At 40.8% G+C, this 26,375-nt stretch overlaps 1 protein-coding gene across 4 annotated transcripts in view; it reads left to right on the plus strand.

Annotated features, from left to right (window-relative positions):
• pard3bb (par-3 family cell polarity regulator beta b) overlaps positions 1-26,375 on the plus strand; it is a 326,214-nt gene that overhangs the window by 236,735 nt on the left and 63,104 nt on the right. For all 4 annotated transcript variants that reach the window (XM_054747065.2, XM_054747066.2, XM_054747067.2 and 1 more), the window contains one exon: positions 17,042-17,159. In XM_054747065.2, coding sequence (XP_054603040.1) covers positions 17,042-17,159 — 118 coding nt within the window. The remainder of the gene's footprint in view (positions 1-17,041; positions 17,160-26,375) is intronic.

Genomic DNA, 26,375 nt, shown 5'->3' on the forward strand with positions numbered 1-26,375 from the left:
CAATAAAACTTGTTATGTATCCAAGTAAATATTAGCTTTGTAGACATTTGTAGATATTTTTTACAGATAGATATTTGTGTGCAAAAAAACAACAACCCATAAACTTAAATAATTTGTCAGTCTTTATTGAAAAACAACAAAATACAGGTAAACAGAAAGTGTGGGAAAATAATAATGTGAAAGTATTGCTCTTTAAATGTAATACTATTTATCTTTTAAAAGAAAAACTCTAAAAATGTCCTGTACAGCAACATGTCAGAAGAATGGTGGTCTGTCTGTCAGAATGTGCTGAACAGATTAGCTCTATCAAGAGGAGCCTTTTGTGTACGAGTTTATGTTATTGTAATATTGGTTGGGTTATGTATCGCCACATTAGCATGTAAATGCTGAACTAATCTCGAATAAAGAGAGTTGATAGAAGAAAAACAAGTAAATAAGAGAGAAACATAAAAACAACTATGAAACCAAAATAAAAAACATCAACCAGCGGCTGCATCTGTAAAGACACATTTCTAAGAATCATCAAGAAAACGTGGGATGAACAACTATAAACATGTAAACCATGAACAACAAGCATGTGTCCGTGCGTGTTCTGGGATGTGAAGTGTGAGACCTCCAAGGATCAGGTGCACTCTGGAATCACCCCAAGCACCAGGAAACCAGCAGCCACCACAGAGCACAGAACCATCTCAGACCAACTCCCAGACAGCCGAGCACCTTGCTACAGAAAACTTAGCAAGGCCACATCCAGAACTGGGCTGACAAGTCTACATCTGCAACCTTCTCAAAACTATTTACAAAACGGGGTTGTCACTTACCTTGTCATTCCTACTACTTTCCATCTTGGAAGATGTTTTTTGACCTTAAAGGAAGAGAAGATTGTAGGTGCAGCTGTGTCCATCAGGCAAAGTCTCCCCTAAAAAAAAAATAAAAAAAAAACGATTCACATATACACACAGACATCAGACAAGGTCAATTTCTGCATCTCAAAACCCGCTGGTACATCAGAGCACCGTGTGTGTGTGTGTGTGTGTGTGTGTGTGTGTGTGTGTGTGTGTGTGTGTGCACGTGTGTGTGTGTGCGCGCGTGCGTGCGTGCGTGCACGTACTTGCGTGCATGCATGCGTGTGTGTGTGTGTGTGTGTGTGTGTGTGTGTGTGTGTGTGTGTGTGTGTGTGTGTGTAAAAGCCATGTGGAGAGTGTTTGTTATTTATAAAGCATATGTTGTTAGATTTTATCCAGAATCCAGACTTTGAAAATTTATATTTTAATTACAGTTTGATTTATTTGACATCAGTAGAATGTTTATTATTTTGTTAATTTCTCCTTAAATGCCTAACATTTTAGTTTAAAATGAATATTTTTCATTCATTCCAATACATAAAGTTACACTTAAAGACTGACAAAAATTTTTATTTGTTTATCAGGTAAGAACAGAGTTCACAATTACAGGTGTGGAAGCACTCTGGTTACAGTTACAATTTCCTCATTTGAAATCTGTTTTAGTTGGATGTTGCTACAGACCACCGAATGCTGCTATAATGTATCTCGATCAAATAGGTGAAATGTTAGATATGGTTTGTGACACAGGAAATGAGATTTACCTATTAGGGGACTTAAACATAGATTGGAAATCAAGAAATTGCTTATTAAAGAGCAAATTACTCTCATTTGCTAATACTTTTAATTTGTCACAAGTTGTAAAATATTTCACAAGAGTGCAGGTTAAAAATAATGGTGTATGCTCTAAAACAAGTATTGATTTAATTTGTACTAATATGGCTGAGGCAATTTCTGTTCCACTTGGTTGCAGTGACCATAATTTGGTTGCTATTAAAAGAAAAGTTAAGGTGCCAAAAGGTCAACAATTTCTATATAAAATAATTTTTTTAAACTTTAGAGAGAGTGATTTTGTAGAAGAAATAAGAAACATAGATTGGACAGACGTAACAAAGGAGAAGGATCCAGCAAAGGCTGTAGAGATCTTTGACAATTTGTTAACAAAGGTGATAAATAAACATGCACCTATGAGGAAACAGGCAGTAAGAAATGAAGCTTCTCCATGGCTGGATAAAGAACTTAAGGAACATATGAGGCAGAGGGACAAATTAAAATTAGAAGCAATAAAAACAAATCAATTGGAAACATGGTGCGAATATCACAAAATAAGGAACATTGTAACTAAACTGAATAAAAACAAAAAACAATTATATTATCATAGAAGAATCACAGAAGCTAAATTAGATAATGCAAAGGTGTGGGGTACATTAAATGAACTTATGGGGGTTAAAAAGAGGAAGGCACCTACTCTTCTAGAGGCAGTTGGAGTATTTTTTTACCAAACCAAAAGAAATAGCTGATTATTTAAGACTGTTTTTTATCAATCAAATTTAAACATTGCATAATACCAGGAAGGAGAGAAAAGATGAAAATACATCTTATCAAATAATTAAGGATGATATAATGCAAATGAAAGACTGTAAGTATGTTTATGGAGGTGTCAGAGGATTACATTAAAAAATTTATCTTAAATAGCAAAGATAAACCCCCTGGAATGGACAATATTGATATAAGATTGCTAAAATGTGTGGTAGGTTTTATTTTACTGCCAGTTTCACATATAATTAACATAAAATTTAAGAAAAGTTTTTCCAGCCCAATGGAAAAAGGCAAAAGTAATTCCATTAATCAAAAATAACAGAACCACTGTCTGGTAAACATAGTCGGCCAATAAGTTTGTTACCAGCATTAAGCAAAATTTTGGAAAGAGTAGCATATGAACAAATACAAGAATATTTTATAACAAATAGATTAAACACAATTTATCAGCATGCATATAAGGCGGGTCACTCCACTACTACTGCACTTGCTCAGATTACTGATCATTGGTTAGAAAAAATAGATGATAAAAAGTTTGTTGGTACTATTTTTTTAGATTTGAGTGCAGCTTCTGATGTTTGATCATAAAATCTTATTAAATAAATTAGAACGTTATAGATTTCAGTCATCCACCATTAAGGGGACAGAAAGTTATTTAATGATTTGTAAATTCAACTTCTATTTTAATGGCAGTTATTCTGAAACAAGTGAGTTAGATTGTGGAGTGCCACAGGGCAGTTGTTTGGGTCCTCTGTTGTTTTCTATTTTTATGAATGACTTACATTTGATTTTAAAACATGCAACCATGGCTATATATGCAGATGACACTACATTATTTGCATCAGCAAAAACAGAAGGCCAATTAAATGATATTTTTTAAAAATGAGTTGGATTTAGATACACAATGGATTAGAATGAACAAACTAGAAATCAATGCAGAAAAAACTAAATGTATGATAGTTGGAAATACATATACACTACAGATGACACCTAGAATGCATTTGAAGCTAGGTAACATAGAGATAGAGCAGGAAGAAGAAGCAAATTTGTTGGGGGTAATTGTGGATTCTAGATAGTCATGGACTAGTCACATAAATCATGTCTTGCTGAAACTTGGAAGAAGTATGGGCACAATCAAATATTTTTGTAAATGTTTTCATCTTTTGCAGATAAAAACTTTAGTTCAAACATTAGTACTGTCTCATTTAGATTATGCATCAGTTATTTGGTCTAAGTTACAAGTGGCACAAAATAAAGCTGCATGAATTGTTCTGGGTTGTTTTATAGAACAAATGTAAGTATGATGCACGATAGGTTGGCCTGATTAACAGTGAAATGTAGATTAAAGTATTCACTGATAACATTTATAAGAAATATGATAACTACGAAAATACCTAGAATAATTTATGACAAGTTATCATTTTTTTCGGACAATCATGATTACATGACGAGACAGACAAGTGACATAAGGTGTGCACTACCGCGCTGCAGAACTAATCGAAGGCAAAGAGCAGTTTATTACAGAGCCATACCAAGTTTTTAGTTATCAGAGAATAACAGAAGATGTTTTCAAAAGAAGTTAAAGCTTTTTTTGTTTACACAAAAGTAAATTTTGCACATTGAATTGTAAATGTGACTGATATGACAGCTTCTATAGTTTTTGTTTGTTATGGATGTGATGTGATTTTTGATTCTTGGATATATTTATTTATTGCTCTGTGTAAACTCTCTGTATTTACTTATTTAGATGTGATATCATTTTTGATTTTTGGATATATTTATTTATTGCCCTGTTTAAACTCTCCATATTTACTTATTTAGATTTTTCATGAATGCTTAAGTGTGTGGTAACTTACTGGTACATCATTATTGCAATTGAGCTAGTATGATTATAATGGAGCTCCTGGGGTTTGTTGTTGGGTGTGTGTTTGTGTGTGTGTGTGTGTGGGGGTGGGGGGGGGGGGGGGGGTTGTAAAATATTTGTAATGAAATTGGTAGGGACCTCAGGAAGAATAGCTCCACACTATGGTGGGAGCTAATGAGGTTCTCGATAAATAAAGAAAAATAAATAAAAATAAATAAATAAATACTTCAACCCATTTTCAAAAATGCAGCGTTATGTTAAATGCACTGGGTTTTACCCGTCAACATACACTCTATTATATATATAATTTTACCCTATTACATTTAAATTTCATGGTTAAACAGTACATGTTAAAATGGTAGTTAGCTAGCTACTTTGATAAGCTCAGCTAGTGCAAAAGCGGCAGTGACCTAAAATACATTAAATGTAATTTTACATACCGAAGAAAATGAAGTGGAGACTCCTTGAACGCTCTATTAGTGCAATTAATACCACAGCAAGTCATTTTGTCCAACAATTGCACAAATAATATCCAAAAAGCATGCACAAACGCTACAACTGCTGGTCTAAGTTGAGAGACTAAAAATCGCAGAACAGAACCAGGCTGTAAACATGTTTATTTCTGCTGTGAAATTGGTATTTTTAACATGGGAGCCAATGGCGATTTGCTCGCTTCTGACACCAGCCCCCAGCGGATGAGGGTGGAACTGCAATTTATTTCACTTCCGTAACGGCTTCACCTTCAGACCTGAATTGTGGGGGCTTGGTTTTTCCCCTTTACTCCTCTCTCAAAACAACTATCTTCTTTGTCCAGAATTAGTGCTTTCACATTCAAAAGTGTGTCCTTTGTCATGCATGTGTAGATGGACTGCTGAGTCTTGACCTGAAGAGGTGGCTCTTCTGTGTTGAGCCATCTGTAATTGTTTAGTTTCCACTATGTATAGGTCTGGGCAGTCCTCATTACACTGAACTGCACAGATGACATCACTAAGCTTTTGTTTGGGGGTCTTCTCTTCTATTGACTCTTTTTTTTAATGTGAAAATTGCAAAAATTAAATGCCTGGCATTCCTTGCCAGAAGGCATGTTGAACTTTTTTCCACCCTACATTGATAATGATGGAGTTATAGCTATTATGGCTAAACCTCGAAACATAATTTTCTATTAATGCATTATTGCAAGATCCAGTGCGGTCACCTATTTGATAGGTGCTCAATGTTTTTGCAGAATGTTGAGCATGGTGTATCACAAAATTATTTTGTAATTGAGTATAGCTCAATATTATTTGTGTGTTTTCCAAGCCTACGACTCGCTGTGGCAGACATCTTTAAATTGAATGAATTCATATGTTTATCAGTTGCAGATTTACATTTAGTGAAGATTGTCAGTTTTATTTAGGTAAAAAGAAACATTCAAGGGTTCATATGAAGGGTTCATGTTTCACTAAGCCAAACTGAGTTGTGCAATGCTTGTTACTCTGAATATGTTGGAAATTATGCCCTGCTAAAATGAGAGCCCCTTTTTTATTTGCAATTTCCTGGGTGAAAAACATTTTTTTTTTGTTAATAAAGATTTTTTGCAGGACCATTTTGCATTGTTTCCCAAAGCTTCAGATGTTTTACATCCAGATTAGAGGCTCTGCAGAAACAAGACAGAACAAAGTGAAGGTGGACCAGGCTTATAACATATATTAAAGGTATTTATACAAAAGCAGAAAACTAAACAGAGCATCTCAAAGAGAGTTTAAGATGTTTTTTCCACAATGGATGTGGTTACTACAGAGCTTGACAGGCATTACACCATTAGATTTATGTTAAATCTACATGAATGATCATCAGATCAGATCCAAAATCTGAATTAATGGAAACCAGGAGACATTTTTAAAGAGTGTAATGCCATGAAAGACATATATTCCAGACCAGGCTTGTAAATATTTATATATTCTAATGACAAAGACATATTCCTTTTCTGTGGATGCTGATATTTCCTCAGGCACGTGTCACCATATTATTAATGGAACAGAATTCTTAATTATTAATAGCAGTTATTACCAGATATGCTGAGTTTCCCATTCTGATTTTTAAACATTTATGGAATTATTATTGGTGTGACAAACCGAGAGCTGGAGATTGATCTCACCACACTGGGGTGGGTGTCGACCTGTGACTTACAGAGGAAAACATAAAACATCACTCCTTACTGGATAAAATGCCTGTTTTATTTTGTGTTAAGTGAGATTTTATTAGTGACGTCAGACTGATGTTTACTAAAAGGTGGAGATCAAATATTATTTAAAAAAAGTGACGTCATTCCATTCTGATTTTTATGGTTTTCTTGTGTCTCAAAAACTGATCAATAGCTCCTTCAGTTCTCTAGGCTGCAGTTCTGGAAGTGTGTGTGTGTGTGTGTGTGTGTGTGTGTGTGTGTGTGTGTGTGTGTGTGTGTGTGTGTGTGTGTGTGTGTGTGTGTGTGTGTGTGTGTGTGTGTGCGTGCGTGCGTGCGTGCGTGCGTGCGTGTGTGTGTGTGTGTGTGTTTGCACGTGCATGTATTGAGTAATGTCTGTGTTTATTACATTTATGAAATCCTCTACCTTCCTTTTAGCTTTTATGTAAGGTCTTAAATTAAAGTAAAATGCCCCTTCTGTTCATGTGTGTGTGTGTGTGTGTGTGTGTGTGTGTGTGTGTGTGTGTGTGTGTGTGTGTGTGTGTGTGTGTGTGTGTGTGTGTGTGTGAGAGAGAGAGAGAGATAGAGAGTGGACAGAAGGTTATTGCTTTGCTCATTTTCCTACCCCGTTGTCCCAGGCACTCTGACAGTACAGTAGAAAAGACGACAAAATGCAACATAACTCATATATGGATATGCATCATCAGTTTTTTTTTTGTCTTTTAGAAAGAAAAAAAGAAAGAAAAAATGTTTGCAGTGAATAAATTAGCAAATTTTCTGTATAGAAAATAAGATCAATCCATCCATTTATTTTCATCCGCTTATCCGGAGTCGGGTCGCGGGGGCAGTAAGGCGAGAGGCCCAGACTTCCCTCTCCCCAGCCACTTGGGCCAGCTCCTCTGGGGGAATTCCAAGGAGTTCCCTGGCCAGGTGAGAGACAGTCCCTCCACCGTGTCCTTGGTCTGGGCTGCATAGTGGTGCAGTGGTTAGCACTGTTGCCTCGCAGCACGAAGGTTGCAGGTTCGAAACTCGGCTGTGGCCTTTCTGCGTGGAATTGCGTGTTCTCCCCATGCATGCATGGGTTTCCTCCAGGTACTCCGGTTTCCCCCACAGATCACAACATGCCCTATAGGTTATAAATTTTAAGTCGCTTTGGATAAAAGCGTCTGCCAAATAAATAAACATAAACAATAAACATAAACATACCTTTAGGGCTCCTCCTAGTAGGGATGAGTACCGAATTCGGTACTTTTTAAGGTACCGACCGAATTCCATAGTACCGACCGAGCACCGATTCACGTCATTTCAAACGGTGCCTCGTTTCGGTACCCATCCTTCATAACGAGAACTCGTCAAGACAGCTGCGCATGCGCAAGAGCGCTATGTCGTCGGTCCCTGACTCCTGAGAGCAAGTTTTAAACAGAGCAGCATGGTAGAAAGAACGCACGCTAACGCTTGGGTCCACTTCACTAAATGTGATGGGTAACTGGGTGATGATGAAACCAGCGACAGACAACGATCTAAGTGAGACATCCTCATCTTAATCTGCTCTGGTAGGTAAATAAAATGTTTAAGATAACGTTACCTTGATATGTTAGCTTCCGTTTCGCTAATGGTGCGTTCGCTTTCTCCTCGGAACTCCGAATTTCCGACTAGAAGAACATGAACGCGCTCTAAAGTTTGGCTTCACTTTACTAAATGCGACGGGTGATTGGGTGAAGATGAAACCAGTGACAACGATCTAAGTGTGAGGCATCATCGTTTTAATCTGCTCCAGCAGCTAAATAAACTGTTAAAGATAACGTTAGCTTGATATGTGTTAGCTTCCTTTGCCACCGTTGTTATCAGCTAATGGTGCGTTCGCTTTCTCCTCGGAAATTCTAACTTCCCAGTAGGAAAAATCAAATGAAAAAAGACGGCAAAAGGAATGAAGATACACAGTAAATTTAGTTCACAGTAAAGATGTTTGCTTCAGTTTAATTATCAGCTTATAAAACTACAAGGACGATGTTAAAATACAAACAGTTGTATGTTATTATTTGTGATATTTATCAAATATGGTTATATATTGAGAAAAATATATATTTAATTATAAAAGAGAATTAAAATAATAAACACTCAAAAGTATCGAAAATTGGTACCGTTAAGTACCGGTATCGACTCGTAGGTACCGGGAATTAGTACCGGATCGATTCAAATGTCAAAGGTACCCATCCCTACCTCCTAGTTGGATGTGCCCGGAAAACCTCTCCAGGGAGGCATCCAGGAGGCATCCTGACCAGATGCCAGAGCCACCTCAACTGGCTCCTCTCGATGTGGAGGAGCAGCGGGTCTACTCCGAGCCCCTCCCGAATGACGGAGCGTCTCACCTAGGGCTGAGCTATATGGCAAAAATAGAATATCACGATTTTCCCAATATTTTATCACGATTTCGATTTTATCACGATTTTTTATCCATGAATAGCATAACTTCAATTGCGTATTAAAGAAGAGAAACATTGAATAAACAAACATTTATTCATATTAGGAATAATTAACACAGTGCTAACACACTTATATTTTAAACTCACACCAGAGATGATAAAAGCCCTGAGAGGAACAATTACAAAAATCAGTTTTTCTCGTTTTTCAAGTAACTTAACATAAATTTAAATCGTAAACATATTTAAAGTGCAAACATGTCAATTGCAAACGTATTGTGCAAACATTAACTTGTTCAAAATACTATGTAGCTCCCAGTTGCTCATGTAGTGGATAGTTAAGCTCAAATATGACTCTGATGTGCGGCTGGACCAGAGATCGCTTGTGGTAGCAAATAACTGCGCATTCTGAATCTTTTCTGCAACTCTCACTTTGCATTCCGCGTACATGCGTGGAATGGCGGTGTTCGAAAAATACTTGCGGCTGGAAAACTCGTAGCGCGGATCCAATGTTTTTATCATTTTCTTAAATCCCACTCCTAGTGTTCGCACGGGACACAAATCTTTAACCAAATGGTACGTCACTGCATCTGTCACGCTGTTCCATCGTCTGCTGTCTCTGTCGTAGGGAGTGTGTTTTGTGAGTGTTTCTGTTAGTGTTTGCTGCCTGGAAGAAGCACTAGCCGCTGCAGCCGCAGGCTTTTTAGCTTTAGCTGCCAGCTGGCTCTCATTGTATTGTTTGGGATGCCTTCTTTTCAAGTGATTAAACAAGTTTGTGGTGTTGCCATCACTTGCCTTGACGCTCTCCTTGCAAACTTTGCAAATGACGTTTTGCTGCTCTTTGTCATCTGGTGAAAAACCAAACCAGTTCCATATAATGGACGAGGCGTTCCTCTTCTGAACGAAAACCTCGTTGTCGCTCTCAGCCGCAGCCGAAGCCATGTGTGTTCACACACAGGTGAAAACAAGAGGGGCACTAATATATTACCATGACTCACTTTGATTGGTTAAGGGTCAAACAAAGGTGTGTCATTCGCCTGGGGTAAGTTCCCTTTTCATTCAGAGGCAGAAATTCAACAGCAGAGCTGTGAATCGTGATAAAAAGGTCTCTCAAAAATGACAGACCATCAGATGTGTAGATCGTAAAACTGTCTAAAATCGTCATATCGCCCAGCCCTAGTCTCACCCTATCTCTAAGGAAGAGCCCAGCCACTCTTCGGACAAAAACTCATTTCGGCCGCTTGTATCCGCGATCTCTTTCTTTCGGTCACTACCCAAAGCTCATGACCTTAGGTGAGGGTAGGAACATAGATCGACTGGTAAATCGAGAGCTTTGCCTTCTGACTCAGCTCTCTCTTCACTACGACAGATCGGTACAATGCCCGCATCACTGCAGACGCACACCAATCCGCCTATTGATCTCATGCTACAGTCTCCCCTCACTCGTGAACAAGACCCCGAGATACTTAAACTCCTCCACTTAGGGCTGTACCTCATCCCTGACCCAGAGAAGGCATTCTACCCTTTTCCAAATCAAGACCATGGTCTCAGATTTAGAGGAAAATCTTGGAAAATGTTGTGTATGCTTACAGTTTTCACCATTTGGATAAGAAATTAATATGCAAAAACATCCCTCGTGGTCTTAGTCTTCTTTAGTGGTTTATCTATGTGTTCATTTGGCTACATAAAAACAACCATTCCCACACCGATGGTGTTTGAGTAAGGAACCACTTCCTCATAGAGCCACAGCTGCTCTAGGGCAGACTGACAGAAGTGACCATAACTGTGTTACGTTAGCATTAATCTAGAATCGAAAATAAATCTAAATATGTATCAAGCAAACAACACATAACTTACAATGCCTTAAAGCTGCAGTGGCAAGTTTGGAAAACAAATTAGCTTGAAACATTTTTTCATGCCTCTTCCAATAGCGTAAAGCTATACATATATTGTGGAGATTTAAACAAATTTCGCTCATATTTGTCTAAAAACTTTCTCCAATAACATGTTTTGGTTGGAAAGCAACTATTTCACCATTCGGTTGTCGGTCTCATCGAACCGTCACACTTTCCTGGGTCCTCTATTCATTACCCACTTGGGTATTTAACAGCAGAACACCACTGGTGTGAGAGGTTCTTCACTTAATATCAAGGGAAAAACAGCCGGCTGCTACCACTTCAACTTTAGGACAAACTACCACAGTCCCAAAAAGAAAAATACCAGTTGAAGTCACAGACAACGAAAGTGGTTTGGACCTATAAAAAAAGTGACTGGTGTTTAGCACTCTCGTTTCCTCTGGCACTGTGGGGTTCCAGTTCAGGCAAAAGTGTCTCAGATCAAATCAGAGTCCAGACTTTGTTGTGGTGTTTGAGTGCAGGAACCACTTCCTCCAGGTGTTGTGTAATCAGTGACTTGTATTAGAATTTGTGCCATGTTGCTTTAAACTGAACAGTAAAACAAAATGCAAGTGGCTGCAAAACCAGTGCTGCATTTATTTGAAAACAGGGTCAATTTGTGAAACTGTCCCTTTAGTTTATATGTAAAGCAAGTATGACATTTTTCATAAAATTATATCATAGCATTTTTGAGCTAGTTTCTAAGAAAAATCTGTTATTTTTGTTTAACAGCTCATCAGCTTATTAAAAATCATCCCTACCATAAACAAAACAGGGCTTTCACAGAAACTTGACACATTAGGTATTGTCGCATCACATCGCAAATAAAATAAAATCATCCATGAAGACCTCTTGTGATGAATTATATAAATGGAAACCGTGTTCCCTCGCCCGGACGTGGGTCACCGGGGCCCCTCTCTGGAGCCAGGCTTGGAGGTAGGGCACGTTGGTGAGCGCCTGGTGGCCCAGCTTTCACCCATGGAGCCAGGCCGGGCACAGCCCAAAGAGGAAACATGGGTCCCCCTTCCAATGGGCTCACCACTCGTGGGAGGGGCCAAATGGGTCGGGTGCAGTGTGTGACGGGTGGTAGTCAAGGGCGGGGACCTTGGCGGTCTGATCCTCGGCTCCAGAAGCTGGCTCTTGGCACATGGAATGTCACCTCTCTGGTGGGGAAGGAGCCTGAGTTGGTGTGTGAGGTTGAGAGGTTTCGACTAGATATAGTCGGACTCACCTCAACACATGGCTCTGGCTCTGGAACCAGTTTCCTTGAGAGGGGTTGGACTTTCTACCACTCTGGATTTGCTCCCACTGAGAGGCGCCGAGCAGGGGTGGGCATACTAGTTGCCCCCCATCTTGGTGCCTGTACGTTGGGGTATACCCCAGTGAATGAGAGGGTAGCCTCCCTCCGCCTACGTGTGGGGGGATGGGTTCTGACTGTGGTCTGTGCTTATGCACCAAACTACAGTTCAGACTACGCACCCTTTTTGGAAACCTTGGAGGGGGTGCTGGAAAGCGCTCCTTCCGGTGACTCCCTCGTTCTGCTGGGGGACCTTAACGCTTACGTGGGAAACTGGGGGAGACAGTGAGACATGGAGAGGTGTGGTTGGGAGGAACCTGATCTGAATTTGAGTGGTGTTTTGTTATTGGACTTCTGTGCCAGTGATGGATTGTACATAATGAACACCACGTTCAGACATAAAGGTGTCCATCTGTGCTCTTGGAACCAGGATACCTTAGGCCGCAGCTCGATGATCGACTTTGTTGTTGTTTCATCTGACCTGCGGCCACATGTCTTGGACACTCGGGTGAAGAGAGGGGCGGAGCTGTCAACTGACCACTACTTGGTGGTGAGTTGGCTCAGATGGTGGAGGAGGATGCCGGTCAGACCAGGCAGGCCCAAACGTATCGCAAGGGTCTGCTAGGAACTTCTGGCAGAGTCTCCTGTCAGAAGGAGCTTCAATTCCCACCTCCGACAGAACTTCCAAAATGTTCCGGGGGAGGTGGGGGACATTGAGTCTGAATGGACACTCTTCTGTGCCTCGATTGTTGAGGCGGCCGACCGGAATTGTGGTCGCAGGATCGTCGGTGCCTGTCATGGTGGCAACCCCCGAACCCGCTGGTGGACACCAGCAGATAGGGATGCTGTCAAGCTGAAGAAAGAGTCCTATCAGGTATTTTTTGCCTGTGGGACTCCAGAGGCAGCTGACAGGTACCGGCAGTCCAAGCGGAACGCGGCTCGGGTGGTCGCCAAGGCAAAAACCCGGGCATGGGAGGAGTTCGGTTAGACCATGGAGCAAGACTTCCGTACGGCTTTGAGGAGATTCTGGTCCACCATCCGGCGTCTCAGGGTGGGGGGGTGGGGGGTGGGGGTGGGGGTGGGGAGCAGTGCGCTACTAACCCTATCTATAATGGGGACGGTGTGCTGCTGACCTCTACTCAGGACGTTGTGGATTGGTGGGCAGAATACTTCGAAGACCTCGTCAATCCCGCCGACACGTCTTCCAGTGAGGAAGCAGAGTCTGGGGACTTTGGGTTGGCCTCTCAAATCTCTGGTGCTGAGGTCACTGAGGTGGTTAAAAAGCTCCTCTGTGGCAAGGCTCCAGGGTTTGATGAGATCCGCCCAGAGTTCCTTAAGGCTCTGGATGTTGTGGGGCTGTGTTGGCTGACGCGGCTATGCAATATCACGTGGACATCGGGGGCAGTCCCACTAGACTGGCAGACCGGGGTGGTGGTCCTCTTATTTAAAAAGGGGGACCACAGGGTGTGTTCCAACTACAGGGATCACACTCCTGAGCCTTCCTGGTAAGGTCTATTCAGGGGTTCTGGAGAGGAGGGTCTGTCGGATTGTTGAAACTCAGACTCAGGAGGAGCAATGTGGTTTTCGTCCTGGCCGTGGAACACTGGACCAGTTCTATGCCCTTAGGGGGATCCTGGAGGGTGCCACAGAGTGGCTGGGCTCTCCCTAACCCCCAAATTCCACTACCTCCGCTCCGCTCCACTCCGACACGAACGGCGGAGCAAAATCGGTCCCATAGTAGTCAATCAGAGCAATTCCACTACTGCGGCAGTGCAGCGCCGTGCGCCGCCCTCTGTTCCAGCGTCCGGCAAAAATAGAATCGATCCTATTTTCGCCGGACGCCGGAGCACCTCCGCAGTAAATGGACAGAAATCACAACAGCCCAACAGGAAAAGGAGCAAGCACAACTTCCGTTTTTCACAATAAATCGATAAACAAAAGGCGTTTTTTGTTTCATATGCACAGGTTTAACAACTTTTAACAACTATCAATGGCGGCTGAAGTTTAAATGCACAAAAGTAAGCCATAAATACAGTTTCTACTATCAAAGTAGTCACACTTTGTTGATCCAAACACTGCTGATCTCTCAACACAAATGGTGGGCAGATTAAACAGTTCATGCCGATGCTTCTCCCACACAACTGGTGTTTGGATCTAATATCCGCGTTTATTGCTCGGACTGTATCGCAAGATCTCGAAAATCCTGCGCATGCTTGTTTGCCCACCTCAGGTCTCCGCACCGGAGCGGAGCCGTTGTAGAGCGGGTACCAGTAAAAATTGAGTTCGGAAGCGAGCGGCTGCGGAAGGCGGGGGCGGACCGGAGCGGAGCGGAGCGGAGGTAGTGGAATTTGGGGGTTCGAGATAGGGTGAGAAGCTTGGTCATCCGGGAAGGGCTCGGAGTAGATTTGCTGCTTCTCCACATCGAGAGGAGCCAGTTGAAGTGGCTTGGGCATCTGGTCAGGATGCCTCCTGGATGCCTCCCTGGTGAGGTTTTCCAGGCACGTCCAACCGGGAGGAGGCCTAAAGGTAGACCCTGGACACGTTGGAGGGACTATGTCTCTCACCCGACCAGGGCACGCCTTGGGATTCCACCAGAGGAGCTGGCCCAAGTGCCTGGGGAGAGGGAAGTCTGGGCCTCTCGACTTAGGCTACTGCCCCGTGACCTGACTCCGGATAAGTGGATGAAAATGGATGGATGGATAAGTGGATGAAAATGAATGAATGAATGAATGAATGAATGAATGAATGAATGAATGAATGAATGGATGGATGGATGGATGGATGGATGGATGGATGGATGGATGGATGGATGGATGGATGGATGTTTTTAAATAAAACTCACAAATAAACATGGAATACTTGTAGGAAACTCTTAAAAATACTTTTTAAATGTTTTAAACAATTTTTACATCTCTTTGTAATGCATTTAACTTATTTATTAAATTATTAAGTGCCTAAAGGCAACACAGTTGTACTGTAAAGCACTTTGGAGTCCCTGACTTAGAAAAGGGGTATACAAAAATGCATTAAATACAGGTGAAGCTCAAAAAAATGAGAAAAAGTTAATTAATTTTACCAATTCAACTTGGACTGAGAGACCATGTAAAGGGTCAGGAACCTTTTGCAGGTGTTTTGGATTAATTAGCTGATGAGAGTATGACACTTTGAGTTTCATGGATGGGCTATGATTGTATAATTTAGACGGGGAACCAGTTCTGGATTGGGTGAGGTTTTGCCATGATTGTACAATTGAGATATGGTTGTTTTTGGTAAAACATTACTTTCATGGGATGTCATTTGTATATGAATAGCATTCCAAGCAATATGACAAAAATGTTCCAGAAAACAACATCTCAGATGGTACCCCAATTAGAATATGCTGCAAAAGCTGTATTTGTACCCTTGTGAAGACCGGATTTGGGATATTTCCCAATCTTAGGGCCAATGGTCCTTGTTAGGACCAAGACCCGGTCCTAATATGGAGTACTCCCTAGGGCTGAGGTTTACAGATAAGATGTGAAATGAGTTTTTGTTACAGATAACTTTAGAAATACACTGGTTAGGGTTTGGGTTAGGCATAGTAGACTCACTAAGATGAATGGAAAGCGTGTGTGTGTGTGTGTGTGTGTGTGTGTGTGTGTGTGTGTTAATGTTTTTAAATTGTTATGGGAATTCGGGGTCATTTTGTAAAGCACTTTTGAGTAGCACTTTGTTTGAAAAGTGCTTTATAAATAAAATCTAATTGATTGATTGATAATCAGATGTTTATTCAGTACCTGGGTTTTTGTTGTTATTTACATTTTTTTAAGATGTCAAAACTATGTTTTTACTGGGTATTTGCACAAATATAGAAATAATGAGCAGATCACTATTCATCCATGAGCCCTCACCTTATTCCTGCAGTCTGTTGTGTGTGTGTGTGTGTGTGTGTGTGTGTGTGTGTGTGTGTGTGTGTGTGTGTGTGTGTTTCATAAATCACCTGATGTTCCACCAGTGTGTTTCCCGCTCATACTCAACTGAGCTCATGAAATTGCAAACTGCTTTTCTAATGTTGCGTACGGCCTCATACAGTATGTGTAGGATATGACTTTCTGCATTTCAATTATGTGTGGGTGAGTGGCTATGTGTGTGTGTGTTTGTGTGTGTGCATGACTCACAGGGGTGCCCAGAGTTCAGTGTTGATATGCTACATATTTCCTGTGTTGACAGAGAGAATATTCATAAAATGATTGATGATTTTGTTTTCTCCCCTCTTGCAAGAGAAAAGAAAGAAATAAAGGACCAGAGGAAACAGATATAGATGTAGTCGGGGAGAGTGATCAAGGGCTATGTTCACGTGCACAAATGTAGACGGGTTTGTCCCCAGACTTCTGAATCTGATGTTGGGGGAAAACATCTCTTTTAGAATAAATAGTTGTCTCATGTCTCGCTTCATCATAAGGACATATGTCTGGTTTTGATTCATCAAAGCGTTTACACACTAGCATGCAGCGTTTTTTTTTATATATATATATATTTTTATTTAAAACACGGGCTGCACAGTGGTTAGAGCTGTTGCCTTGCAGCAAGAAGGTCCTGGGTTCGATTCCCGGCCTGGATCTTTCTGCATGGAGTTTGCATGTTCTCCCTGTGCATGCGTGGGTTCTCTCCGGGTACCCCGGCTTCCTCCCACAGTCCCAAAAACATGACTGTTGGGTTAATTGGCCTGTCTAAAATTGTCCTTAGGTGTGAGTGTGTGTGTGCGCGCGTGTGTGTGTGCATGATTGTTTGTCCTGCGTGTCTCTGTGTTGCCCTGCAATGGACTGGCTCTCTGTCCAGGATGTACCCCACCTGATTGCCCATTGACCGCTGGAGATAGGCATCACCCCCCACCCCCCCACCCTACATGGACAAGCAGGTTCAGAAAATGGATGGATTTAAAACACCTGATTTATGGTTGAGCTTTATTTTGAACCAATCTAAATGCTTGTTTTTGTTTTTCTTTGTGTGTTGTCTGCATCTGCCTGTGTGTGTGTTTGTGCATCAGTGTGGACAGAATCCAGCAGCTAAAAAGGGAGTATCAGCAAGCGAGACGAGAAGGAATGGTGCCACCTTATGAAGAGACAGAATCAAGACGTCGATGGCACGAAAGCGACCCACACAGGGTAAGTAGCGTGCACATCTAAGCTTAAAAAAGTGCAAAAATGCAGCTGTTCATCGGTTTGCCCATTGCTGGTTTGTTATTTTCAGTGTGATATGTGTTTGTGAAATGTCTTATTCCACATCTGCTGTCAGCGTGATCACTGCTTTTACCGCATCAGTTGAGTGATCAAGGCCCTTTAGCTGTCAGTCTGCAAGGTGCTCTTTGGCGTGAACGACTCCTGTGGGTATTGAGCTGATCACGCTGATATGATCCACTTTTCACTAAGGAAGAGACAGAAGAGATAAGTGGAGGTTTGAGTTGCTTGTCATCTGGCAGGTACTGTTTTTCAAATAACTGAATCCCATTCGCATCCAGAGAGATCCACAGTTATTGAGTCAGGTTGTGTTAATTAGAAATCAGATCACAAACTAGGACTGGGAGTTTTTAAGTGAAGGAAGGGATTTTCAAATGTTGTTTAAATATTCAAAATTCAATTTTTAAAGGTGTGGTTGACTGACAAAAAATGTTTAAATTATTATTTCTGATTATCGTATTTTCCGATGTATAAGTTGCTCCGGAGTATAAGTCGCACCAGCCATGAAATGTATAATGAAGAAGAAAAAAACATATGTAAGTCACATTTTGGGGGGAAATTTTATTATTTTTCTTACAAAATATGAGACCAAGCATTTCACATTGCAAGACAAGTACCGGTAACAATAACAAAATAAACAATCAGGGCGCAGCAGCGCACCACAGTCTCCAGCAGAGGATGGCGGTGTTTCAAACCCTCCCAGCGGGGCAGAGGAGCTGAAACCTGGACCGAAGCCGGTCCGCAGCAGCGCACAATGGTCTCCAGCAGGTGATGGGGGGGGGGGGGGCTCATTCCTGGCCCGGAGCCAGCCCGCAGCAGCGAGGTATACATAATTTGGTATATAAGTCACAGGACCAGCCAGACTATGAAAAAAGTGTGACTTATAGTCTGGAAAATACGGTATAATCTGATGATATCTCCTGCGTTAGCTTCTGATAGAAAATAGATGGTGAAATGCTAGTATTAGAAAATCCTCACATACTGTATCTATGTCACACTGTGAATTTGCGTTCATGGCCTCGCCCATCTTGGCTCCCACCTGCCCACAGGAAGCCATTTTTATTTTTATTTTTTTCCAGCAAGGAGAGAGACTGGCGTGTCTTGGTGATAGTGACTTTGCAACATGGCGGAATGTTTTCTGTTAGCCAATCAGAAGCGAGGTGTTTGCATATCATTAATATTAATGAGTAACCCTGCTGTTTTCAGCCCACCTTTGCAAACGTCTGCATGTCAGCACACGAGCATCATAGTTTTTTTTTTATTATTTTTAAATGACTCATAAGAGAACACTGCAAATACACTGAATAAACGAGTAAACCACACCTTTAGAGATAAATCAGTCAACTATCATTATTTTAATAAATATCCATTGGGAATGCCTGTTGAGAAGTGTACATTAAGTTGAGGAAAGGGGATACAGGGGGGTGAATCCCCTCTTCAGCAACCAAATGTAGTTACTGGAGCTTTGATTAATCCTCTGTAACTAATGGTCATGTTAACTGGAGTATAAAACGGTTTAACCAGTGCACCATGAACTCTTCAAACTCCTCTCTTCCGCTCTCAAACTCAATCATCACTTGACTAAGAAAAATCATAAATGTTAGAAGCTTTAAGAGATTTCAAAGTAAATATGCATGCAGACCACATTAAACCGTAGGAGTGTGTAGAGAGTAAAATTCAAAGTAAGATTACTTTTTTGGTTTTTGAGGTTTAAAGCAAGTTAAGATTAGACTGCTCTAGTGAAAAAAAACTAATTTATCACATGAATACAACTGGGCCCATTACAGAGTCATAATGTTGATTAATCATTTAGTTTGATTGATCGCCCAGCCGTAATATGCACCATTTGTTATTAATGAGCTTTTCATAATTTAAATGTAAAGTTTAGTCTTATCAGTTTTACATCCGAGCCGCAGTTTGGTGGTGAGTTTTAGCGAGGTGACATGTCTGCAGAATGACTTGGTGATTTTCATGTTAATGAGCCTTGCTGTGTGTTTATCACTTATTGTGTTAAATAAATGAGAAAACAAATGAGATATAGGGATGTGTGCTGTTTACATTGCTGTTTAAAGGTCTCATTCTAAGAAATTATGTAATACTTCTTTTTGAAATCTGGTTGGTCACTCTGATGCATATGCATACTGAATGTGAAAAGTATCTTCCTGCATTAGTCACAGAAAGGATACCTGGAAACGATCGAGTCATAAAACAACAGCCTCTTCTACATCACAGGGTAAATTTGTGTTCATGGCTCTGCCCACTGTTGTGGCTTGTGACTGCCAATGGAAAGACTGTTGTTGTTTTAGCAACCAGGAGAAAGCAGAGTGCATCTCTGCTAGTAGAAGCTAAATGCTAGCATTAGCAACTCCACAAAAGGAGAAAGCACATTCAGGCTTTTGTTATTTGTTGCATTTTTACCCAAGAAAATGTGAAACAAGGCAGCAAAAGAGCTGCATATCTGTTAGCCAATCAGAAACAGGATGTGCTCATATCATGAATATCAAGGAGTAAAGCCTAAATTATACTTCTCCGTCTGCGTTGGGACGGACGCACGCAACGCCATTATTCGTCCTTGCGAGACTGCTGGAGAGCCCTCGCAAGGACAGACGGAGTCGAGCTCTCTTTTCTAAACATCCGTCCGTCGAGATGGAGATTGCAAGCTTGTGATTGGCCAGGGCACCACTGTCGTCTACACCGCCGCCATTGCGTCCTCAAAAACATGAAGAGAGCAGAGGAAAACTAGCGGCAGACACGGAGAAGCTTGAAGAATACCTCGCGAACAAACTAAAAATATGAACGTTTCTGTGACTGGAAGAGTCAAAAGTTACGCAGCAAGTGTTTTATTTGTGGATGGAAATGATAGGAAACGTGGGTTTAGAGGTGGCGAGTGCATGAAGACGTGGAGGGGAATGAGAGACAAATTTGTCTGTGTTAAAAAAAAAAGCCACTTTTAAAAGACAGAGCATCGCGTCATTACAGAGTGATGAATCCAAATTTGTGGGTCTCGTATATGCGGCAAGGAGCAAAGGGGAAAGGTGATGGGGAGGGGGGGGGGGCAGCGACCTCCCTTTATCTCGTTTGCTACTATAAATGCCAAAATCCTCCCCAGGGAGTCGTGGCCAATCCCGTTTTGCAAACGCTATGGTCCTGTAAAAACAGCTTAAGTCTCTTTTATACAAAAACAATATAAACACACTATCTTGGACCGGATACATGACAGGATGCCACAGAACAGCGCTACGCCCTCTGTTGTCCTGGCAGGGAATTGCTTTGCAACACTTCCCAGGACACGGACAAGTATGAGGGCAAGATGTCACGCCGTAAGGCGGAAAACATAGCCCAGTGTAAATACTGTAAAATGGATTTAGCCTACCACAACACCACATCCTCCATGCTGCAGCACCTGACCAGGAAACATCCACATGTAAATGTCACTTCTGCAAGCGGACTCAGAGCCTCTACAAGATAATGCATTTAGCCTGTATTTCTATATATTCTGCGGACACTGTGCAACTTTTTCATTTGTAGCACTCAGTTTCAGCTCACACCGTACGTCTGCTAGTAACACGTCGGACTTAAAATGTGCTAAAAATAGCAGTTTTTACACAACACGTCAGACTTTTTATTGTGTTGTTATTGATATCTGTTGTCCCTCGGGTTTGCTGCAGGAGGACACGGGTATTTATGAGTGGCGAAGGAAAACAAAATAAAGTAAATAAATGTTTTGTGATCAGTGTAATTTGACAAAACCATGGCAAGCATGCTTTCTCGACAATCCTTGTTATTGTGTGAGAAAAATAAGTGTAGAAATTAAAACGGACGTGTGTTAATAGGGAAATAGCTGGCGAGATGTTTGCGCATGCGCCGTGAGCGGTTCTGGTTCTGTTTGGGCCGCAGCCGCTCGCAGAACTACTTCAACAGTTATCCTCCTAGTTTTTGTCTAGCTTGCCGGGCTATTAGATTCTCGCATGAGGGGAAAATCGGCCCAGGTTGTGTACTTATTTTTTGCACAGGCGTTTGTTTACTGTGAAGTAAAGTTGAAGTGCTGAAGTTTTGAAAACTAATTTTGAATAAAACTTGAAGAATAACTGGCAATTGCGTGCTCATTTTAAGAGGTCGTTCATATTTTATAACACGCAATTTGATATAATGGTTTACAAACACAAAAGGGTCATTTATTAAAGTACTCGATTAATCAAAAAAAGATTCGAGAGAGTACTCGATTACAAAAATATTCGATAGCTGCAGCCCTACTTAAGACTAAATCATATCGTTGTCCCTCCCTTGCCACTCAAAGTCGCTGAAACAGGAGTGCCAGAGCTGGTTTTCCACAGAAGCGGACTCACAGTAGACTCCAGTGGCGTTAATGATAGAATGAAACCTTTAATAGGACCAACCAGCTAATAGGTGTCTCTTAGCTGAATGCCAGGAGTCCCACCAAATCTTCTGTTCTTTTCATTTCAGCATCAAGCATTATTACCTACAGTAGCAACTGACCTGCTGGTTAGTGCGAAGACTTCACGTTGAAACAATCTCCTCTAAGGGATTAAATTAAAACGAGTGATTTTTTTTTCACCTGACATCGTCTTGAACCAAAAGAAAAATCCTGTTTATGATGATGAGCCTGTGGCAAACAAATTCAATTCATTTCTTAGTTTCTTTTCCTGTTTTTAAGACTATTTCTTCCCATTTAAAAAAAAGTAGTAGGTTAAATGATGAGAGATATTTTGCAGAATTCATGAAAAAGGTGAGTTGCAGGCATTGTTTTAAGGGGGAAACAGAACGCCCTCAGCAGCATTATCACACTATATTGAATGTGTTTGCTTTTTTTTTTTTTCCTCCTATGGCTCCATTACCATTTCATTGATTCATGGTTATGGGTTAGCTGTCTTGGTTAGCAGAATTATGCTGGCCTAAAAACAATTAAGAAGCAACAAAAGCCACACGGCAACTTTTATTTCCTAGTGAGTGCATTCTGTTCTGGTGGGTGGATGTGTGCATTCTGGAAGGCAACAACAGACTTTCTCCCTAAGGAGAGGAGAAGTAAATCTACATGGCGCTGTGCTGTTGTCACGTCCATGCTCACTTGGACTCAATCCTACATAGAACGTGTTCCATGGAAGCCAATAGCTGTGGTGGGTGGTGTGACACTGCTTTGTGTGTAGTTTTAATTAACTTTCATCAAGTTTTGCCTTTACATTAGACTTAAATAAGGGTGTTAATGTACAGTCACTAATGACATTTAGCCTGTGATGCAAAATTAAACCACTTTGAAATGTGGAAAAGTTGTGCTTGTTCTTTATTCATTATCTGAAGTGTTCATGATTTTTGCACCCTGGATTTAAAGAGCAGGTTAACTGAGAAACCATTTTTACGTCTTATATTTGAAAATGAGTCACTCTGAGTTGAACATGCTGGCTTAACGTGAAAATAGTCTTCTACCCCTATTTCCTGCATTAACTTTTGATATAAAGTAGACGAGAAAACGCTCCATTCAGAAAAGCCTGACAGATCTCCATCACATTCATGGACTCATCCATCTCACCTCATGACAGAGAAGGCTCAACTACTAGAAGCTAGTCGTTAGCATTAGCAACTCCACCACTCAGCAGAACTCCTTCAGGTTTATGTTATTTTTGGAGATTAAACATCAGCGTTGCAGAGCAAGCTGATTCAGTGGTAGTTGTATTGCTGTTAGCCAATCAGAGGTGAGATGTCCAAATATCAGAAAATAAGACTTCCAGGTCACAGGAAGCCACTAATCACTAAAGAAATTCCAGTTCCTGCCACAAATGTTTATTTGTAAACATTAGTGCACTAAGATGTCAGAATATTTTCTGTTGTATTAAAAAAGAAATCAGTTAAACTTCAATGTTATTGCACTGTTGAAGGAGAAAATCCTCGCAGACACAAAAGGAACATCTGTGCAGAAAGGCATTCACAGTTGCTATTCAACTCATTTCTCCTCCAGTATTTTATCCAGTCAAAACATAACAAACATACATTCCACTTTTATTTGGTTCAGTTTGTGTAAAAAGTGCATTTCCTACTTCATAATTATTACGAACAATTGAAATAAGTCAAATAAAACAAGCCGTTTATTGGTTCTCGGTATTTCTACAACTAATTTGATTTGCTGAAAATTGCTCCCAAGATTGTTGTGGTTTTTGTTCTGCTGGTGTAAGTGTCCCAGTTAGCTGCGAGGTATGCAACAAAACAAACACTGGGGTGTTTTTTCGAGTAATTTTGAAGTAATTCCTTCACACTTTTTTTATAAGTTTCAATAAGGTTTAAAAAACTGAGAAGCAGCTATGTTATAATTATATTTCAGTTTCATCAAAAAGTTGAAATAATAGTTTAGTTTGTAATGAATACATTTAGTTTTTTAAAGGTAACAAGCAGAAACAAAAGACCTAAACCACATCAGTTTTTAGTCGTTGCTCTGTGTATTTGTTATGACTGCAAGAAGAACAGATTAAGTCCATGTTTGCTGCCAGCCTTGTCTTCATATTAGTACAGAAGAAATATGCACAGTGCACTTCCCATTGAAGTTGTGATTAAGTCAGAGAAGGTGAGTGTTTATCTCTGTAAATCAGACCCTCTTGTCCTCATTAGAGTTGTTATTCCGGTGCGGATTTCAAATTGCGATTCTTGTTCTTCCTTTAATCCATCATCTGACCTCTTTACCTCTTCAGTGGGAGGATTTGGACTCATTGCACTCATTTCTTGCTAAACTGCTTGTAGACATCTGTGATGAATGTGTTTGACAGTGTTTTCAATGCAAAGTCACTGCCGGTTTTCAGAATTAAATTAAAACTCAACAAAAAGATAATAAAACAACAGCACAGCTGGTAACAGCTGGCATGCTTATTGTGAACTCTATAGAAACTTCCCAATGTCACCACGAGCATGCTAATAGTTGCTGATTTGTAGCATAGTTCATGGTTCAAACACATGTCATAAGTCCAAGAGGAGGTCACTTCTGGACTCTGATGTGCTTTCCATTCCACAACATTGAGTGCAGCCAAGCTGGAGAGCTTGACCTTCAAGGATGAGAAGTTATGATTTATTTATTTTCTCTAGGAACCTTCAAACGTCTTTATCCCGCTTGCATTTTAGTCTCGCTCTGCAGTTACGTCCAAGCTCGTCCCAGTTGATAAAAATATGCTTCCCCAAGCTTCACAGATGCTCGGGTTTATGCTGAAGTTGACAAAGTCCCATATTTCCTGCACTCCCTAAAATGCCTCTCAAGTTCTGCAGCAGCTGAGCTCATTCTTTGCTCTTCTGATGGCTCAATCCTCTTCGTCACAGTTGCTAGACGAAGCATTTCACTTGCATTTGCTTTTCTAATGCCGTGTTTGTTGTGCTGCCTTGTCAAACTCTCTGGTGGTAAATAGTTTACAAAGAAGTGGCGGCCTGTTTTAGCTGCGTTTGAGTGAGAGAAGCTGTTTGAACTTCAGCTTACAGGAACTTCTGAAGGAGTGGGACCCGTGCTTGTGATTTCTTCTAGCTATGCCCCTTTTATTGCTCAAACCTTTGTGATAAATAACGGGCATGTCTTTGAACAAGAGCGATCTTATGGTGTTGTAAGAAGATTTAACGTCTGAAACATGTGTGTGTGTGCATGAGAGAGAGAGAGAAAGAGATTTATACACTCAAGGATTAAGCCAGATCTGCAACATTCAGGGACGATGAATAATTTCAGCGGAAAATGACGGTTTTGCACGTGAGGTCAGAAATGTCAGCCTTTCCAACAAACCTAGCAACATTTTCATTCCCCCATCACCTTCACTCCAAAGTGTCCCACAGTGTTCACCTATGATCTTGGTTGTGCAGACCTAATTGACGTCATGGGGAGGTTCTAGCACAGTGGTTCCCAACCTTTTTCCCAAGGGACCCCGTTTTTTACCAGTAAAATTTTTGACGACCCCCTCCCATTCTCTCTTCCAGTACAAACAGTATTAAGAAATGATAAAAGTGTTCAAGCACATTTTAATATGCCTTGATTTAATAGATAACAGTAATAGTAGGCTCCAGTACAGAACAAAGTCATTAACAAAACCAAACAGAGCATAATGTGCTTGACAGTTTGTGTTACTTTTCTGAACACATTGTTTCTTGTAAACACTGATAAATCAATCATTCCTTTCAATAAATGTTTGACAAATGAAAAATACACTGAGCAAAATGTACTTAAATGTGTATATAACTGTTTATACTAGATTATTTACTGTAAAGGCTGTGATTAATCAAGCAGTCCTATCTTTAATGAACTTTTGACTCTTGAAAATAAAACAGTGAGCTATAAACAAGTAATAAATGAAGTTTTAACCCCTTAAAGTGGCGACCCACTGAGAGGCTTTGGTGCCCCCTTGTGGGGGTTGGGACCCCCAGGTTAGGAACCACTGTTCTAGACTACCACTAGATTGAGGGGGGGCTTCTGTTAAGCCTAATTAATGCTGCTCCGTCTGCGTGGATACGAAGATGCGCAACACCATGATGCATCGACGCAAAGGCTCTGCGGTAAGCCCAAAGAGGCTTACATGTGCAATTTGTCATGTCAGGATGCAACTTTCTTTAAAATTGTCAACAGCACTGCCATTTCCCCCTTCAAATATAAGGACCAAATCTAGCATCTAGCAACAGGCAGATTGAAGAATGTTTTGTGGAAATAAGTCAGATGAAATGAATGTTCATATACGCGTGAATGAAGGAGCACAAAGATTAGCAGCGAATGCTTTAATTTGTGGAAAGATATTACAGGAAACATGGGTTTAGAGGTGGTGGATTGCATGAAGCGGTAGAGCAAAATGACAAATTTGTCCGTGTTCAAAAGTGTCTGAAATAGATAAACACAATATCAAAACACAGTAGTAAATACACTAGAAGCCCCCCAAAAAAGCTCTACGCTCTCTGTTTTCCTGGCAGGGAATTGCTTCGCAACACTCCCCAGGCAATGGAGTTGTCTGGAAAGAAAATGTCTTCATCAATGCGTGTGCGTGAGTCTGCACTCGAGCTCACCAAGAAGTATAAATCAGGCTTTAGAGAAGCATACTTGAAACAGAACATTTAAAGCATTGCATTAAAGTGTCTGAAATTTTAATGTGTAATAGCAACAATATAATAGGATTTCAGCTAAAAAGG

Source organism: Nothobranchius furzeri, chromosome 14 (genome assembly GCF_043380555.1).
Source record: "Nothobranchius furzeri strain GRZ-AD chromosome 14, NfurGRZ-RIMD1, whole genome shotgun sequence".
Lineage (NCBI taxonomy): Eukaryota > Metazoa > Chordata > Actinopteri > Cyprinodontiformes > Nothobranchiidae > Nothobranchius > Nothobranchius furzeri.